The sequence below is a fragment of the Panthera pardus genome, unplaced genomic scaffold (genome assembly GCF_024362965.1).
Source record: "Panthera pardus isolate Hobbes unplaced genomic scaffold, ASM2436296v1 HiC_scaffold_19, whole genome shotgun sequence".
Taxonomy (NCBI): Eukaryota; Metazoa; Chordata; class Mammalia; order Carnivora; family Felidae; genus Panthera; species Panthera pardus.
In genome coordinates this window covers 9,329,552-9,348,812 of record NW_026526754.1, presented here as the reverse complement: position 1 = coordinate 9,348,812, position 19,261 = coordinate 9,329,552, and the positions used below count along the sequence as shown (strand labels likewise).

Sequence of the window (19,261 nt, the reverse complement as noted above, 5' to 3'; positions counted from 1 at the left end):
ACATTGGGGGTAGAGATTACTTTTTTAAAAATCTTAAAAAAATAAGATCTTAACCCTCAGCGACCACTGGTCTATTCTCCAATCTATAGTTTTGCCTTTTTCAGAATGTCATATACATAAAGTCATATAGCTTTGCCTCTGGTTTCTTTCACATAGCAAAATGCTTTAGAAATTCATCCCTGTTGCTATGTGCATCAAGAGTAATTCCTTTTCGGACTTCAAGCTGTATTAAAAAGCTGTAATCATCAAGACAGTATGGTACTGGCATAAAAAGACACTCAGATCAATGGAACAGAATAGAGAACCCAGAAATGGACCCACAAACATATGGCCAACTAATCTTTGACAAAGCAGGAAAGAGCATCCAACGGAATAAAGACAGTCTCTTCAGCAAGTGGTGCTGGGAAAACTGGACAGTGACATGCAGAAAAATGAACCTGGACCACTTTCTTATACCACACACAAAAATAAACTCAAAATGGATCAAAGACTTAAATGTAAGACAGGAAGCCATAAAAATCCTAGAGGAGAAAGCAGACAAAAACCTCTTTGACCTTGGCTGCAGCAACTTCTTACTCAACATGTCTTTGGAGGCAAGGGAAACAAAAGCAAAAATGAACTACTGGGACCTCATCAAAATAAAAAGCTTCTGCACAGCAAAGGAAACAATTAGCAAAACTAAAAGACAACCAACGGAATGGGAAAAGATATTTGCAAACGACCTATCAGATAAAGGGCTAGTATCCAAAATCTATAAAGAACTTATCAAACCCAACACCCAAAAAACACATAATTCAGTGAAGAAAGGGGCAAAAGACATGAATAGACACTTCTCTAAAGAAGACATCCAGGTGGCTGACAGACACATGAAAAAATGCTCAATGTCACTCATCATCAGGGAAATACAAACCAAAACCACAATGAGATACCACCTCACACCTGTCAGAATGGCTAACATGAACAACTCAGGCAACCACAGATGTTGGTGAGGATGCGGGGAAAGAGGATCTCTTTTGCCCTACTGGTGGGAATGCAAACTGGGGCAGCCACTCTGGAAACCGTATGGAGACGCCTTAAAAAATTAAAAATAGGGGCGCCTGGGTGGCTCAGTCGGTTGGGCAGCCGACTCGGGCTCAGGTCATGATCTCGCGGTCCGTGAGTTCGAGCCCTGCGACGGGCTCCGTGCTGACAGCTCAGAGCCTGGGGCCTGTTTCGGATTCTGTGTCTCCCTCTCTCTCTGACCCTCCCCCGTTCATGCTCTGTCTCTCTCTGTCTCAAAAGTAAATAAACGTTAAAAAAAAAAAAAATTAAAAAAAAAAAATTAAAAATAGAACTACCCTATGACCCAGCAATTGCACTACTAGGCATTTATCCAAGGGATACAGGTGTGCTATTTCGAAGGGACACATGCACCCCAACGTTTACAGAAGCACCATCAACGATAGCCAAAGTATGGAAAGAGCCCAAATGTCCATCGATGGATGAATGGATAAAGAAGATATGGTGTGTATAGACAATGGAGTGTTACTCGGCACTCAAAAAGAATAAAATCTTGCCATATGCAACTACATGGATGGAACTGGAGGGTATTATGCCAAGCAAAATTAGTCAGTCAGAGAAAGACAAATATCATATGACTTCACTCACACGAAGACTTTAAGATACAGAACAGATGAACACAAGGGAAGGCAAGCAAAAATAATATAAAAACAGGCAGACTCTTAAATATGGAGAACAAACAGAGGGTTACTGGAGGGGTTGTGGGAGGGGGGATGGGCCAAATGGATACTGGACATTAAGGAATCTACTCTTGAAATCACTGTTGCACTCTATGCTAACTAACTTGGATGTAAATTAAAAAAATAAATTAAATTAAAAAAAAGAGTAATTCCTTTTTATTGCTGGGTGTTATTGGGTTGCATGGATGCCCCATAGTTTATTCATACATTCACTCATGAGAGGAGATGTGGGTCTTTTCCAATTTTGGGGCTACTATGAATAAAGGGGTTAAAATATTAATGTACAGATTTGGGATAAATATAAAGAACTATATTTTCTTTTCTCTAGGGCAAGTATCTAGGAATGGAATTTTTGGTCACCTGGTCGGTCCATGTTTAACTTTACAAAAGATTAATCAACTGTCCTCAGAGTCACTGTACCCTTTTGCATTCCCACTGGCAATGGTTTAAGAGTTTCCATTTCTCAGAATCCCTGCCAACATGCTTGGTATTGTCATTTGAAAAATGTCTTAGCTGTTCTAATGTCTTAGCAGTGTTATCTCATTGTGGTTTTACTTTGCATGTTCCTAATGACAATGCACATTATTTCATGCACCTGTCTCCTGTATATCCTCTCTGGTAAAGTGTCTGTTAAAATCCTTCCGAATTTTTTGTCTGTTTGTTTTCTAGTGTTGAGTTTTTAGAGTTCTTTATGCATTCTGCATATAGTTTTCATTGGATATGTGATGTTTAAGTATTTTCCCCAGTCTTTGCCCTGTCTTTTTATTGTCTTAACGCTATCTTTACAGAGCAAAGTTGTGTAATTTTGATCAAGTTCAATTAATAATTATGCTTTTGGTATCATAGTAAGAATTCTTGGCCTAACTCCCCCCCCCAAATCATTAAAAATAATGACTTAACAGTTATTTATCTTGATTATGGAGTTGTTGGGGTTTTTTGCAACCCCTTAAATTTTGCAAACCTCAATTTAAGAGTATACTTCCCACCTTCTCTCTAAATTTTCTTAGTTACCATTTCTAATTTTTTTGACGGTTACACTTTAAACTTCTTTTTCTTTTTCCTTCCCCTTTGACAGCATGGGCATATCTCAGAAATTTGACAGGTCTGGGATCAAAAACTGCAATAAAGCAAGTCAAATTAATTTTTTGGTTTCCCCATGCATATAAAAATTATGTTTACGCCATACTTAGTCTATTAAGTGTGCAATAGCACTGACAATGTACATACCTTAATTTAAAAATACTTCATTGTTGGCGTGCCTGGGTGGCTCAGTTGGGTAAGCATCTGACTTGGGCTCAGGTCATGATCTCACAGCTTATGTGTTGGAGCCCTGCATTGGGTTCTGTGCTGACAGCTCAGGGCCTGGAGCCTGCTTTGGATTCTGTGTCTCCCTCTCTCTTTGCCCTTTCCCTGTTTGCGTGCGGTCTCTCTCTCTCTCTCTCTCTCTCTCTCTCAAAAATGAATAAACATTTAAAAAAATTAAAAAAAAATTTTTTTTTCAACGTTTTTAATTTATTTTTGGGAGAGAGACAGAGCATGAACGGGGGAGGGGCAGAGAGAGAGGGAGACACAGAATCGGAAACAGGCTCCAGGCTCCGAGCCATCAGCCCAGAGCCTGACGCGGGGCTCGAACTCACGGACCGCGAGATCGTGACCTGGCTGAAATCCGACGCTTAACCGACTGCGCCACCCAGGCGCCCCAAAAAAATTTTTTTAATAAAAATACTTCCTTGTTTAAAAATGCTCATCAGGGGCGCCTGGGTGGGCTCAGTCAGTTGGGCGTCCAACTTCGGCTCAGGTCATGATCTCGTGATCTGTGAGTTCCAGCCCCGCATCGGGCTCTGTGCTGACAGCTCAGAGCCTGGAGCCTGTTTCAGATTCTGTGTCTCCCTCTCTTTCTGACCTTCCCCCATTCATGCTCTGTCTCTCTCTGTCTCAAAAATGAATAAACGTTAAAAAAAATGCTCATCCTCTGAATTTTCAGTGAGTTATAATCACTAATCACAGATCATCATACCAAATTTAATGAAAAGGTTCGAAACATTTCAGGAAATTGCCAACACGTGACAGAGACACAACATGGGCAAATGCTGTGGGAAAGGGGGTGATATGGATTTGTTCAAAGTTTATACAAACTTTCAATGTATAAAAAAATGCAGTACCTGTAAAACACAGTAAGACATGCACAGTACAACCCGTAGGATGAAGACTTTACTGTAACTTTCACTTGGTAGGGATTTAAAACTTTTCTCTCTGCTCTGGTCAGCTGCCTAAAGTCAGCCTTTGTAAAACCAGTCAACTTTCCTTCGTCTTGGCTATTCTTTAAATGCTTCCCTGTTACTTATCTCTCCAGCCAGCCTTGGACTAAACCATTTAGATTCCCACTCTGAGGAGCAGGGGTTTGCACCCAGCGAAGTGCGTCCTTTGAGACCCCCAGGGCACAATGTGAACATTGCAAAGGAAGAAATGAATTCCCTTCTCCTGGAACACGTCTCCTAAGGTACCTCGGCCCTCCAAATCTAAGTCCAGAGTCACAGTGACTCAGCGAATCCGAGGCTTAAGGACCACACCCAGCACACCCTTCTCTTTGCCCACCCCATTCCGTGCGGAGGCAATTTCCCAGGACTGGGAGAGGCTCGCGGGGGCGCTGGGACTCTGCCGGAAACTTCCCCCTGCTGTCCCCAGGTGCTTCCTGGACAGGGTCCACATGGGCCTGCCTCCCACCCACACCCAGACCCTTTAACTGCACCCTCCCGTCCCATATCCCACGCGTGCCCAGGGCACCCTATTCCAGCCCTCAGACCCCCCTCCCTTCCCTGAAGAGCAGCCACAGCACGCCCCGCCCTGCGCCCCAGGGGCGAGCAGCCGGCTCCACCCCGGGAGGCCGAGCCCCAAGCGGGCAGGCGCGAGGAGCTATAAAGTGGCGGGCGCTCTGCAGGCTGCACGCCCAACCTCCCGAGGTGCAGCCCCAGCCGCTGCTTGACTGCTGTCCCCCACCCCCCAAAGCGAGGATTCAGCGGCGGCCAGGGTCGCCCTGACAACCAGCAGCGCAGCCAATCAGCACAGCCGGAGCCCTGGCTGGTGAGTGCCGCGTCCGGGAGCTGGGGCACCCCCAGGCCTCAGCTGTCTGCAAGGATCCTGGAGGGGCTTAGAGCTCAGTTTTTCTCCTGGATTCAAAACTGAAAAAGCGAGAGCGTTAAGATGCCAGGTTGAGCCTTAATAAGACACCGGGGGAAGGGGAGCTCCTGTTTTCTACCCCATACCCACAAACTTAGGTGGGCATTTAACAGAGACTTGACCTTGGAAACAGAAAATTTCCACCAAAACAGGTCAGAAACGGGCCGTTGTCAATGGCCAAATCTGGTCCACTGGCACACCTTGATTGGCCTTATAGAATTTAAAACATTTTGGAATAAGTTGCTGATATTTATAGTAAATATAGGTTATTTTATTTAAAAATGTGAATTCCCTGCTTCGGGAGGAAAATTGAAAGATCTGGTGATGAGTGTGCTGGACCTGGGGAACCTGTACCCTTTAGTTGGATAGAGACCATCCCAGGCTGCCTGACCAGGAGACCTTTTTTTTTTTTTTTTTTTTTTTTAAGTTTATTTATTTGTTTTGGAGAGAAATCATGAGTAGGGGAGGTGGGGGAGAGAGAGACAGAGAGAATCCCAAGCAGGCTGCAGGCTGTCAGTGCAGAGCCTGACTCCACGCTCGATCCCACCAACCGAGAAATCATGACCTGAGCTGAAACCAGGAGTCAGGAGCTCAAGAGACGGAGCCACCCAGGTGCCCCTGTTCAGGAGACATTTTTGTCTGTGATCCTTGGATGGGGCAGACCCGATCCCTGTATATGGTCCATTTCAGTGGCAGAACCTCCGCTCTCCACCATCAACCTAAGGGGACATTACAGGTCACTGCAACTTTATCTGATGCCTCTAAGACACCCCAGCTGCAGCCCCTGCAGGGGCAGGGGGCTCTGTTTACCAGAGAGCCTCATTCCGAGATGGGGCAGTGCTAGTGTTTAGAAAGCCATTTCTTCAATTGGGACAGAACTCTACCTTTTTGTCATTTCCTTCCCTGTGAGCCTTGTTCTTTCTGAAAACACACATACACCTAGAGAATCTCCGCCTGCCACAAGTGAGGGGATGAGCCTGCTGTTTGCCGTTGACAACCTACGGTTAGAATCTCTGTGAAAAGGGCTGAGCTGGGGACTGGAAGCCCACCCAGAGTTTCTGAAAGCCTGGAGGAGAAGCATCTGGGAGAGACTGCTGGGTAGCTCACAAGGTTTCCTGCACGCACGATAGAGGCTGTTTCTATTTCATTTTTCTTATGTTTATTCATATTTGAGAGACAGAGAGAGACATAGTGTGAGCAGGGGAGGGCCAGACAGAGAGGGAGGGAGACACAGAGTCCAAAGCAAGCTCCAGGCTCTGAGCTTTCAGCACAGAGCCCGACGCGGGGCTCGAACCCAATGACCAGGACATCATGACCTGAGCCAAAGTCAGATGCTTAACCTACTGGGCCACCTGGGCACCCCTCTATATCATTCTTCTGCTGGCCTGAGGACACCAGGACAGTATAGGGCAATCTTACGGAATATTCTGTACTTATGTGTAACTTAAAAAAAAAGGGTGGGGGGGGGGAGAATGAGAGAAAATGGGATGATTTGGACCTTGTTTAACTAGTATTAACTGTATCCAGCTAAGTCTTGACATTAATGGAAGCATCCAGAGCATTTGTTTGTAACTACTGGGTTCCTCTGACCGGCAGGCATGCATTCCGTGAGGAACCCAGGGAGCCCGGAAGGCAGGAACAAAATGCATGAAACTGACAGGAGGGCTTGCCCTTATTCCACTTGTAACAGGTTTTCCTTGATTGCTTATTCTTCCTGCCAGAAGGATCATGTGGGTAATCTATCTTTTACTGTTAAATAGATCTAGATGTGCTTTACATTAAAACAATGTACCACCATCCCTTTCTTTCTCTGCCAGCTTTATCTTTCCCTATGTTCCCCAGAACATTGAGTTCTGTGTTGGTCTTCAATGAAGCTGCAGGTTGAGCGAGTCCTGTTCAATCTGGAATGTCAGTGAATGCTTGGTTTCAGGTTGGCCTGCGGTTGGAGGCAGAGAATTATAGGAATGTTAGAGTAACAGAGGAGGACAGAGACCAGCTCCCCCGAAACATTCGGGATACTTTGGCCACCAGAATGTATGCTCTACGAAAATAAAAGATTTGTGTCTCTTTTGTACACGGATGTATCCTAAATGCCTAGAGCAGTGCCTGGTGGATACAGGTGCTCAGTAAACCCTGGTCAGGAGGCTGAGACAAAGAGTTGGGGAGAACATGAGCAGGGCTCATGCTAGGGTGGATGTGCTGGGGGGAACAGAACATAAAAGATGGTGGGGAAGGAGCCAAACTATGGAGAGAGCCCAAATGTCCATTGACTGATGAATGGATAAAGAAGATGTGGTGTGTTTGTGTGTGTGTATGTGTGTGTGTGTGTGTGTGTCTGTGTGTGTGTGTGTGTGTGTATATATATATATATATATATATATATATATATATATGAAATCTTGCCATTTGCAATGACATGGATGGACCTAGAATGTATCATGCTAAGCAAAGTAAGTCAGAGGAAGACAAATAACATATGATTTCACTCATATGTGGAATTTAAGAGACAAAGCAGATGAACACATGGGAAGTGGGGGGGAAGAGAAGAGAGAAACAAACCCAAGAGACTCTTAAGGATAGAGAAGAAACTGAGGGTTGACAGAGGGAGTTGGGCAGGGGGATGGGCTACATGGGTGATGGGTATTAAAATGGGCACTTGTGATGAGCACTGGGTGTTGTATGTAAGTGATCCATCACTGAATTCTACTCCTGAAATCATATTACACTGTACCTTAACTAACCAGAATTTTAAAAATTAAAAAAAAAAGAGGGTGGGGAAGGAATGAGGGATTTCAAGACACAGAGAAGTGATGATGAATGGGGAGCACGTTTCATAGGGTATGAAATCTTGAAAGCGAACCAGCACAGGGAGAGAGCTGCGTTCACAAAGATATGCTCAGCTGCGTTACCAAGTGGCCTCCATCAGGTCAATTATGTGCATGGCAAGCAGAAATGAATATTAAATTAGGGATATTGGTAATAAGCTCATTTGGCTTTCAAACCTTTCCTTCAATGGCAGCTCCTTCTGAAGGCCTTCCCTAATCAGCTAGCCCGAAGTCAACAGTTTTCCTCTGGAATTTTGTTCCTTGCCTCCCCCGTCAGGCTAATGCCATTAGTTTTTTGTGTGCACGTCTTACCGCCATTCCTAGGGGGAAATTCTGAGGATGTCAAGCGGGTCATGTAGCTAGTTAAGTGGCAGAAAGGGAAAATGAACACTTCAAGTCCAAAAAACCCCAGGTTTGTCTATGAAAGGACCTGGCCACCAGTGACTTGGTATCATGCTGTTTGGAGAGGGAGTCACCCATTTGCCCTTCAACTCTGGCCCAGGAGCGCTTCTGCTCTACTGACTGCCGATCAGTGTTCTGTTGTATATTTAGAACCTTGGACCATTTTTTTCTACTGCGTTGTTTTCAGGAATCTATATATACCAGATACTGAACACCGTTGGTTTTGTTTCTGGCAAATATGTTCTTCTTTGTGTCTCATCTTACATCGTTTTTTTGTTTTGTTTTTTTTTTTTAAGTTTATTTACTTATTTTGAGAGAGAGAGAGAGCACAAGCAGGTGAGGGGCAGAGAGGAGAGACAGAATCCCAAGCCTACTCCATGCCATCAGCTTGGAGCCTGACGTGGGACTCAGGAACCCTGAGATCATGACCTGAGCGGAAATCAAGAGCCGGACCTTAACCTACTGAACCACCCAGGCGCCCCTGTTTATTTTTGAAAGCAGCAGGCGTCCTATAGCTTACAGGTGATGAGCTCCTTTAAAAGCAAGGGCTAGATATCCTGATTCAGTCATTTTATGGCAAGTGCTTTTGTATTTTACTACTTCAGAAGTGCCTGTGAATACTGATAAGTAAAAAAAAAAATTTATCTTTATATCTATATACATAGCTCAGAAGAAGTAAGCCACAAGAATATAAACTCACAAAGCAGTATTCAGTAAACACTGATAGAACTAATGCAAAGGTACGTCACAGAGAAAACGCTTGTCAGAACTTTATATACTCACATCTCTCCCGAGAGTGGTGAGTCCTGGAGTTGATAAAGAGGGGGCAGGGATTTGTTAAGGCAGCCTCAGGAGCTCCTGAACTTTTCCCCAGGCCGTCCAAAGTAGGTAAATCGCTCCCAGAATTTGAATCCCTTATCAGACTTCTGTTCCCCGCGTCGGAGTTTGGAGAGTCTGAAACGCCAGGAGCGAGCGAGAGCGAACGAGGCGAGGCTCCTGGGCAGGCTAGGGCCGAAGCTGCCGCCCGGCCGATTTTAACCCAGAGCAGCTGCTCCCGCTGGAGCTCCGCCCATGGGCACGGATGTTAGGAGTTAGGGAGAAATGAGGCAGCGACACCAATTACTAGGAGCGGTGTTGGTGGTAAACTCCATTCCCTGCCCTGCTGCCTGCACATGGTTGCATGGATTTATCTATAATTTATTAATTTTTTTAGTGATCTCTACACCGAACATGGGGCTTGAACTCACAACCCTGAGATCAAGAGCTCCGTGCTCCTTTGAGCCAGCCAGGCGCCCTTATGTCTTCATATTTTTACATTATTCCAGCTTCACCACTTGCCATGTAAACTTGGGTAACTTGCTTAACTTTTCGGTGCCTCAGTTTCCCCATCTTTAATGTGGGATACTGATTGTATCTAGCTCATGGTGTTGCCATGACAACTGGAAAAGAATGCAAAGCGCTCAGAGCAGTGCCTAGCACGAAGTAAGCACCCGTTGATGCTGTTATCCAGAGACAGGCAAATAGTATACGATTTCACTTGTTTGTGGAATCTGAAAACCCAATGAGCAAGCAAACAAAAGACATAGACCCATAAATACAAAAAACAAACTGACTTTGCCAGACGCCAAGGGGGAGTAGGGGGATAGGCAGATGGGTGAAGGGGAGGGGGAGATACGGGTTTCCAGTTATAGAATGAATAAGTCACGAGGACAAAAGGTACAGCACAGGGAATATGGGCGGTGGTCTTGTAGGAGAGTCGTGTGCTCTGACAGGTGAGCGCACCGGGGGTGAGCGTGGTGTAAGGTGTAGGCGTGTGGAATCGCTGTGTTGTCCACCTGAAACTCATGCAACGCTGTGTGTCAAGTATACGTCAAGTAAAAGAGAATAAAAAGGGGTGCCTGGATGGCTCAATTGGAAGAGCCTGTGACTCTTGCTCTCAGGACCGTGAGGTTGAGCCTCACATTGAATATGGAGATTACTTAAAAATAAAGAAATAAAACTTTAAAGAAATAAAACTAAACTAAACTAAACTAAAATAAAATAAATGTCGTTGTTGCAAGAGGAAAACATTCTGGTTCTAACAACTTTGTAATACAGAGGAGGTCCAAGAAAAAAGCAAATCTTTCCCCTCTGTCTCTATGCCCTTAACATCTCTTATCTAGCTAAGAACACTGTCAGTAGTTTCATGTAATTATTCCACATCTTTTTTCCCCTCATACCTATATGCTGCAAATCTTCGTACACATATATGTAGTTTCTTTGTCTTTTTTTTTTCAAGTAATGGCTACACCCAACGTGGGGCTCGAACTCATGACTCCAAGATCAAGAGTCACATGCTCTACCCACTGAGCCAGAGAGGGGCCCCTCGTTCTTTGTATTTTTTAAAAATTTTATTTTATTCCTGAGAGACAAAGAGAGAGTGATAGAGTGTGAGTGAGGAAGGGACAGAGAGAAAGGGTGACACAATCCAAAGCAGGCTCCAGGCCCTGAGCTGTTAGCCCTGAGCCCCATGTGGGGCTTGAACTCAGGAACAGTGAGACCATGACCTGAGCTGAAATCGGATGCTTCCCCGACTGAGCCACCCAGGCGCCCCTCTTTGTCTTTTATAATAACGGATTCACACTCGCTTCATTTGATCAGTTAACGATACATCGTGGATAGCTTTCTGGGTAACTCTATACAGTTAACAGCATACTAGTCTGTAATGTGTATGTGCCATAATTTATTCAAATATTCCCCATAAAGAGTCAGTGAATGCCAGTGAGAAGAATGACACAGTCCACGTCCTTGCTCATACATCCTTATATCCCAACGCTTTTAGTCTGTAGAACAGATTCCCCAAAGTTGGAGAGCTAGGTCAAGATTTATGCGTCCTCAAAATTTAAAGAGATTCGCCCTCATTACTTTCCCCCAGGGTGGAAGCAATTCCTGTTCCCACTGGCAGCTGCTAGCTTTCCTGCAATCTTAATAGCCCTCAGTGTTGCTTGTCTTAAATTGTTTTGCCAATCTGATGGGTAAATAATGATAAATTGTTTTGCCAATCTGATGGGTAAATAATGATATCTCATTTTAATTTGCTTTTCCTGACAGGCCAGGCAAGGCACCTGCTCATTTGTTTTTTGTCATCTGCATTTCCTCCTCTGTGAGTAGAGTGCTCATATCCTTGATTTATTTTTCTATTGTGTAGTCTGTCTTTTTTCTGTGTGTAGGCATTCGTTGGGATTTTAACCCTTTGTGGTAAGAGTTGCAGGTATCTGCTCCCCGTTGACTGTCTTTTGACTTTGTTTATGGTGCCTTCTGGTACACACAGATTTTTAATTTTTATGTGGCTTTATCTGGCAAGCTTTCCGTTCGTGGTTGCTGAATCTCTAGTCTTTCTTACAAAGTATTCTCCATCTTGAGGTTATACAAATTCTTCCTTTAGATCCGTACTCTGCCAGGAATCTATTGCTCTACGAGCTGTGTTTGTGGGATAGTGAAAACAACAACACAAATACAACAGACACACTGAAAATTCGAAGTGAATTTTCACAAACTTGTGTGATCAGCACCCAGGAAATAGAACATTGCCACTACCCCCTGATGAGGGGAACCAAGACACTGACGCCTGACACCTAATAGAAGGTGTTAGCAGGGGGGTGCCTGGGTGGCTCAGTCGGTTGGGCGTCCCTTCGGCTCAGCTCATGATCTTGCAGTGTGTGAGTCCAAGCCCCACGTCAGGCTCTGCACTGACAGCTCAGAACCTGGAGCCTGCTTTGGATTCTGTCTCCCTCTCTCTCTACCCCTCCCCCACTCACACACACTCTCTCTCTCTCAAAAATAAAATACAAACATAAAAAAAAAGGTGTCAGGAGGATAAGTCCATTTTCTAAGAGGATACGTCCATTTTCATGCAGATGGCCAGTTAAGTATGCCAGCAAAATTAGCCACTGCATTAAAATGCGTCCTTTATTCGTTGGTACTTTTAAGGAGAAAATATGTTTCTGGCTGCTGCGGATGGACTGCATCACCCGATGCCTCGCAGAGTTCACTCCTCTATTATGGATCCTGGCTCGGCCGCCCTGTAGCTAAAGCTTTGCTGCTTGGAAACTGATTTTCTCCATATGTCTTGTGTGTGTCTAAATAGCCAGAAGAGCACTGATCGTACTGGCCCACGCAGAGAGGACGTCCTTCAACCATGCCATGAAGGAGGCTGCTGTAGAGGCCTTGAAGAGGAAAGGATGGGAGGTCACTGTGTCAGACCTGTATGCCATGAACTTCAATCCCGTCATCTCCAGAAGGGACATCACAGGTAGGATCAGCCTTCCCCCCCTTTAATTAGGTCTCTGTGGCACAACTCGCCTGTGGGTTCTGTGGCTCAGCCTCGGCCCCTCTGACTCCAGCCTGTCATTTTCCTCTGGGCAGGTCCACTGAAGGACCCCGAGAACTTTCAGTATCCTGCCGAGTCTGTTCTAGCTTATAAAGAAGGCCGCCTGAGCCCCGATATTGTGGCGGAACAAAAGAAGCTGGAAGCTGCAGACCTTGTGATTTTTCAGGTGCGATAGGACATCAGAAGGAGTGTCAGGATGCTTGAGTTCTTACTGTCCTAGACTGGTCACCTAATTAGCTATGTGATCTTAGGAAAAGTCACTTACGCACTTCAGCGCCTTCTTTATAAAGAAGGGTGATGACTTCAAACGGGGTGGTGTTACACAGATTTGTAGATATTGTGAACCTGGCTGTACTACTCTGAAAATATGTGACTACATGGGGCATCTGGGTGGCTTAACGAAGCCTGACTCTTGGTTTCGGCTCAGGTCACGATCTCACGGTGTGTGTGTTTGAGCCCCCCGTCCGACTCTGTGCTGACAGCCGGGAGCCTGCTTGGGATTCTCTCTCTGCCTCTCTATCTGCCCCCCCACCTCACCCCACCCCCACCCCCGCTCCCATACACGCTATCTCTTCTGTCTCTCTCAATAAATAAATAAACTTAGACAAAAATATGTGACTACAAAGATGACCAGTGAGCCTTGAGCTTCTCTTCAGTTAGTGATTCTTTGTGGGATCTCTCAGAGTTTGCACCTGACCCCTTCTCTGCACGAGCGCGGAGTGAAGCACAGGGCACGGACCCCTGCGGTCAGAGCCTCCCAGCTGAAGGGGGCGCTGCCCTGCTTCCTGTGTTCCCGCCCCTCTTCTCGTGGAAGCTGTCTCCCCGCCAGGCGGTCCGTACTGTACGAGCTCCTTGTCAATCCTCTTTCCCGGAAATGCCACACTGGACTCAATGACTTTGCTTCTACCGGTTCTAACCTGCCTTTTGATATTGAACATGGACCAGATGTGACCCTAGAAACTGCACGAGGAGGGTGACACCAGCTGCGGCTTTTGCAACTGTTCAATCAGCTGCAAAGAATCCAAACTTTTAGGTCTTCCGTTCCACCCTCAGGCCTGTCGCTAGCAGTCAAAGCCACGCCCCATGAGCCAGTGCCCCGAAGGATGCCTTTTTGGTCAGCGTTTTCCACTGCATCTTTTCCTAGTGCGGCCGTTGCGGCCACTGTGGCAGCTTTCAGTTCTGCTTCTCAGAATCACCGTATTTTAGAATTGGAAAGGACCTTGGTGGTCTTTGAATTTGGCTTCTATCTGATGCATCAGTTTACTATCAGTACAACGGTGCAAGTTGTGTACTATAAAAAGCAACATACCGAAACACAAGGTAGACACTTCAGATTTGTATACTTATAACATTTTACAAACAGATGACAGGGAAAAGTCTTTTTTAATTTTTAATTTTTTTTTTTTTACTTAAAAATGTTTATTTTGAGAGAGAGTGAGTGAGGTGGGGGAAAGGCAGAGACGGAGAAGGAGAGAGAATCCCAAGCAGGGTCTGCACTGTTAGCGCTGGGCCGGACGCGGATGTTTGACTGACTGAGCCACCCAGGCGCCCCTGGCAAAGTCTTACTACGGGAGTCGGTGTACTTGTATGGTAGTCTTTCAACATAGAAATAAAGAGTCCTGAGGAAGCGATACTTTAATTTATCCCAAGGTACCACTGGGGCTAGCCCCCTGCTCACTTTTCTCACTTCTCCAAGAACAACCAGAGGAAGAATAAACTTTCAATATGCTGCAAGCCAACCAATTCTGTTTTCAGCTCTGACTGTAGAACATTCACAGGGACCAAATCTACGTGTCTAAGCCACCCACACATTTATCTTAAAAGCCTCAGGTCTGGCCCCTCACAACTGCAGAGTTGTGAGTAATCTGCAGAGTAATCTAGGGATTACTCAAGCCCCTGGTTTTACAGATGAGGCCCATCAGACTTAGCAAAAGTAAGGGGCTTATGTGACAAAGGTCTTGCATCGTGTCCACGGCAGATTCAGGGCGAGAACACGAATCTTGTGCTCCATCTCATGTTCTTTCTGTTCTAAACCCCGGCCCCTTCTGCCCCCTTTCCTGTGGATCAATAACCCTTCAAATATCAGGGAAAGATATCAAATCCAACAAATTCCTTCTCTGTGCTAAACTTGTCTCATCGGGCCTGTCCCCGGTGTCCCTGTGTTTAAATCCGAAGTCAGGGAGAAGAAGAGGAAATACCGGTATCGTCCTCGTGCTGCTTTTATTAGGACAAGAGGGCCGACAAGACTCTTCCATGGGAATTCCCTGATAAACCGAGCGCACACAGGTCATTTGTTCGCCTGTGTGAGCGCACACTCATGTGCAGCTTGTTCTATTTGAAAAAAATTTTTTTAGTGTTTATTTTTGAGACAGAGACAGAGCATGAGCGGGGGAGGGGCAGAGAGAGAGGGAGACATAGAATCTGAAGCAGGTTCCAGACTCTGAGCTGTCAGCGCAGAGCCCGATGCTGGGGCTCGAACTCAACGGACCTTGAGATCATGACCTGAGCCGAAGTCGGACACTCAACCGAATGAGCCACCCAGGTGCCCCGTGTGCAGCTTATTCTAAACGGTAGGATTTCACATCCGTGAACACAGGTACACGTTTCACATTGTTGACAGCACTCCTACAAAATATCGATTTTGTATTTTGCGTCACACACCGTAGCAAACTTTATCTGCATTCCTTGCTGTCTAGACTCGGCCGCGAAATGTGATCTTGTAGAAACAAATCATAATTGCACGTGGCTTTCTTCAGACCTACCCGGTACTTGTTTCTTTTAGGCAGAAATAGAGTGTCAAGTTGACTGACCAAGGACAATATTTTTCTTTAATGTGCTAACTCCTCCGGAAGCAACGACAAGGGCCCCAAGAAGGGTTTGCTCTTCTGTGACGTCAGCCAAGCACCTGAGCCTTCTTCGCTGGCGGTAGTTCCTGTTGTGACCTCTCTGTGCTCTGCCCCACAGTTCCCGCTGCAGTGGTTCGGAGTCCCGGCCATCCTGAAAGGCTGGTTTGAACGAGTGCTCATAGGGGGGTTCGCGTACACGTATGCTGCCATGTATGACAATGGACCTTTCCGGGTAGGTGGATGGTTCTGCTTTCTCTAACAGCTGGATCCGGGCTGCCTTCTGTCCTGAGGCAGAGTTCTGAACAGAATTGGGTACTAAGGTCAGGCTCCTGGGAGAGCTGGATAATAGTGCGTGTAGATATTTAATTTTTTGAAAATATTTATTTTTGAGAGAGAGACAAGAGTGTGAGCAGGGGAGGGGCAGAGAGAGAGGGAGACACAGAATCCGAAGCAGGCTCCAGGCTCTGAGCTGTGAGCACAGAGCCCGACGTGGGTCTCGAACCCATGAACCACGAGATCATGACCTGAGACCAAGTCGGACGCTCAACCCACTGAGCCACCCAGGTGCCTCTGTGTGAAGATATTTAGACAGGACTTTGGGATTTGTTTTAACATACCCCAGGAACACAAGGGGTGGGGAGATTAGACAAAACTAGAATGGCAAGATGCTGAGCGTTGAGGCTGGGTGGTGGAGGCCTCATGAGACTATTTTCTGTATGTATGTAGACACCCAAATACTACACCGGACACATTTTGAGGTCTCCTGGATTACATGCCTGGATACAGGCGGAGCCCCATGGGGAGACGGACACAACAAATAACTCCACTAGGCACCAGCAGTGGACTCCGGGGCTGGCCCTCGAGTGTTGACTTCTGGAGTCATACTGCGTGGCTCAGAGGAGCCAGTGTGGGAGGAAGGAACAGAAATAGCAGGTGGCTGGACTTGTGTGTCGAAAAGAACACAAGAACAGCCCTGGGGCCGTTTCGTGAACCTCCCGTCATGCAGGAGACGTGGAGCGTGATGACTTTTCCTTCGCAGAATAAGAAGACCGTGCTTTCCATCACCACTGGTGGCAGCGGCTCCATGTACTCGCTGCAGGGTATCCACGGAGACATGAATATCATCCTCTGGCCAATTCAGGTTACTTTGTTTCAGTGAACCTTCCCCGGGGATTAATTGAACTTTCTGGGGGGTCCAGATTCTCAAGATGGCAGCTGAAAACAGACCCGAGGTGTGAGGACGGAAGCAACGTAATAATTCAGAAGTCCAGGGAGCTCCCTTCTAAGCCTTACTAGTCTTCCCGGGCCCCTGTACTCAAGAGTAACCTGGGTATGCACGCGTCCAAATAGCTCTGTCTCCTAACCAAAGGCTAGTGCAGATAACCCCTAGATTTGTATAGCCATGGGCCCCCACTCCAGACAACCGATCTCTGTCTCCAGTCTTCCTGGCCTTCTCCAGGTTGCCGCTATGGCCTCACCACCTATTAGAAAATTTCAGAAATGATTTAGCCCAGCCAACAAGAGTGGAGTCTGAGGGAGGTTCCTGGGTGGTCGGTCACTGGACTATGAAGATGATCTCTTATACAGAAGAGGGTTGGAGAGAAGAGCAAATGCGGTGGCCACCTAGAACGGCGGAGAATTAACATTAATATTGGAGAATACATTCTACAGGTCACTTATTGAGGCTCATCTAGTTAGGAGGAGAGGCGGAGAAAGGCGCATCCACATACCTTGGCAGGAGTCCTCTGCCAAGAAGCCGAAACTCCCTTATGTGAAAGAAGTTCCGGCTCTTTGGCAGAGGATCCCAGGCTGGCACGGTTTCAAGATTTTGTTCATTTAAACAAGGGCTCAGCTGAATAGGCTAAAATAAGTAACGGCTAGGAATGGAGCGCTAGAAGGTGAGAGAAAATAGCTATGAATTGATTCTCTAGGGTGCCTCAGGCCCCCACATCGGAGCGTCTTGTTGGAAAGCCTACATTACTTCTGTTTGTTTGTGGTACAAGCTGTATAGGGTTTGTTCTGTGACTCACCTCTGTTCTCCGTGTATCCCCAGAGCGGCACTCTGCATTTCTGTGGCTTCCAAGTCCTGGAACCTCAGCTGACATACGGCATTGGGCACACTCCTACGGACGCGCGAATTCAGATCCTGGACGGATGGAAGAAACGCCTGGAAAATATCTGGGATGAGACGCCACTGTATTTTGCTCCAAGTAGCCTCTTTGACTTAAACTTCCAGGCAGGGTTCTTAATGAAAAAGGAAGTGCAGGATGAGCAGAAAAACGAAAAATTTGGCCTGTCTGTGGGCCATCATTTGGGCAAGTCCATCCCGACTGACAACCAGATCAAAGCCAGAAAATGAGACTCACAAGACTAGATTCCTTTCAAAAATGTAGCCAAATCTAGGTTTCTTTTTCAGGCTTGCTTGACTGGCTTCAGTTTTTAAGATTTTTGTGTGTTTTTATTTCTTTCCACAGGGAATGAATAGGAGACAGAATTGACTGTCTTCATACATTTTTGGATAGTTTTATTCAATGTAACTGATTCTTCTGATTGCTATCATGGCCAAACCTGATTAGTACCAAGAGGCCACTGAGGATACAAAGCAGGGAAAGATGGAGAAAGACGCGAGGCGATATTCTTTAAGGTCCTCTACACAACTGAATTCCTCTTTTTAGGGATCCATTTTTAGGGCTAAATCTGGCTGGAGTGTATCCAACTCCTCAAGGATACATTTTTCTTTTAATTGCCCTCTCTGTGGTTTATGACAAAAGGGAATTAATTGCTCTGAGAAAGAAATGACTGAATCTGACACAAGGGACTTGTTTAGTAGTTAATCTGTGCTTGTTTATGGCACACGATGATACTGGTTTTGATTACTACGCAGTGACTAATATGCCTAATGTGTGTGTTACTCTTGCTTCGCCTTTTGTTCTTTATACACAGCACACACCGATACCTTCCGATGAAAAGACAGTAAAACCCTCTTCTTTACCTCAATCTTTTAATTTCACGTCTGCAGGAAAATAAACCGACATATCTATACGCTACATCTGCCGCTATGAATGAATTCAAGAAATAGTTGCTCCCGATACTTAACAGCAGCCTTCTACAAACACTATTTCTGAGCTACATCACAGTCTGGAAGGGTTTCTTCTCTGTCATTGTCGACCTGATGACTTTCCTTTGGGAAGCGTTTGGTTCCACAGTTTTGGGGATAACACTGTAATCCTAGAGTTTCATTAACTTTGAACAATTTTGGCATAATATTCTAACTTCCCATTGAAATGATTGACGTGTGACTGACTCACTGGCGGTAAAATTCAAGTAGAATATGATGAAAGGCCGCCCTCTGGTGGTGCGTTGAAAGGAAACACGAGGGGTTTTGCAAAGCAAGGTTGTCTGGAACTGGGAACAGGTCCTGTACCTGCCAAGGAAACGAGGGCGGCAGGCCGGAGACCCTCCTGTGCCAGATGCTGACAGGCAATTGGGTAATTCCCCCCACCCCCCCACTCCCTACAATATACTTAATGGCAGATGGCTGGGTGCTTCAGCTTGAAAATATCTTGCCTTCCTGCTCGCTGCAATTTTGTGTAAATTTCTGAAAGTTCCAGATGAAATCAATAAAACCCATTTGTACAAAGATCCAGGCTTATTGGTTTCAGTGAAGCTAGTGATGGAGGTGAGGCGTACAGGCAAAGTGGAATCGATGACTCGGGAAGATGGGATCAGAGCCTGCAATAATAAACTATGGCCAGGAGCCTTGAACGAGAGCTCTCCCAACAGGGCTGCTTCATACTGAACGGTAATGGAACAACATATTGAGATCATCTCAGGGAACCGAAGGGATATTTAAAGAGACCCAGAAAAGAATGTTACAGAAACCAAGAAAAACCTAGAATTCAG

At 45.9% G+C, this 19,261-nt stretch overlaps 1 protein-coding gene across 1 annotated transcript; it reads left to right on the top strand.

Annotated features, from left to right (window-relative positions):
- The first annotated feature begins 4,390 nt into the window (after nt 1-4,390).
- Nucleotides 4,391-18,405, top strand: NQO1 (NAD(P)H quinone dehydrogenase 1). The gene is made up of 6 exons (XM_019455408.2): nt 4,391-4,820; nt 12,270-12,434; nt 12,548-12,678; nt 15,477-15,590; nt 16,398-16,499; nt 17,412-18,405. Exons 2-6 carry the CDS (start codon nt 12,326-12,328, stop codon nt 17,715-17,717), a joined length of 762 nt encoding a protein of 253 aa, XP_019310953.1. The 5' UTR covers nt 4,391-4,820; nt 12,270-12,325; the 3' UTR covers nt 17,718-18,405.
- The last annotated feature ends 856 nt before the right edge of the window (nt 18,406-19,261 follow it).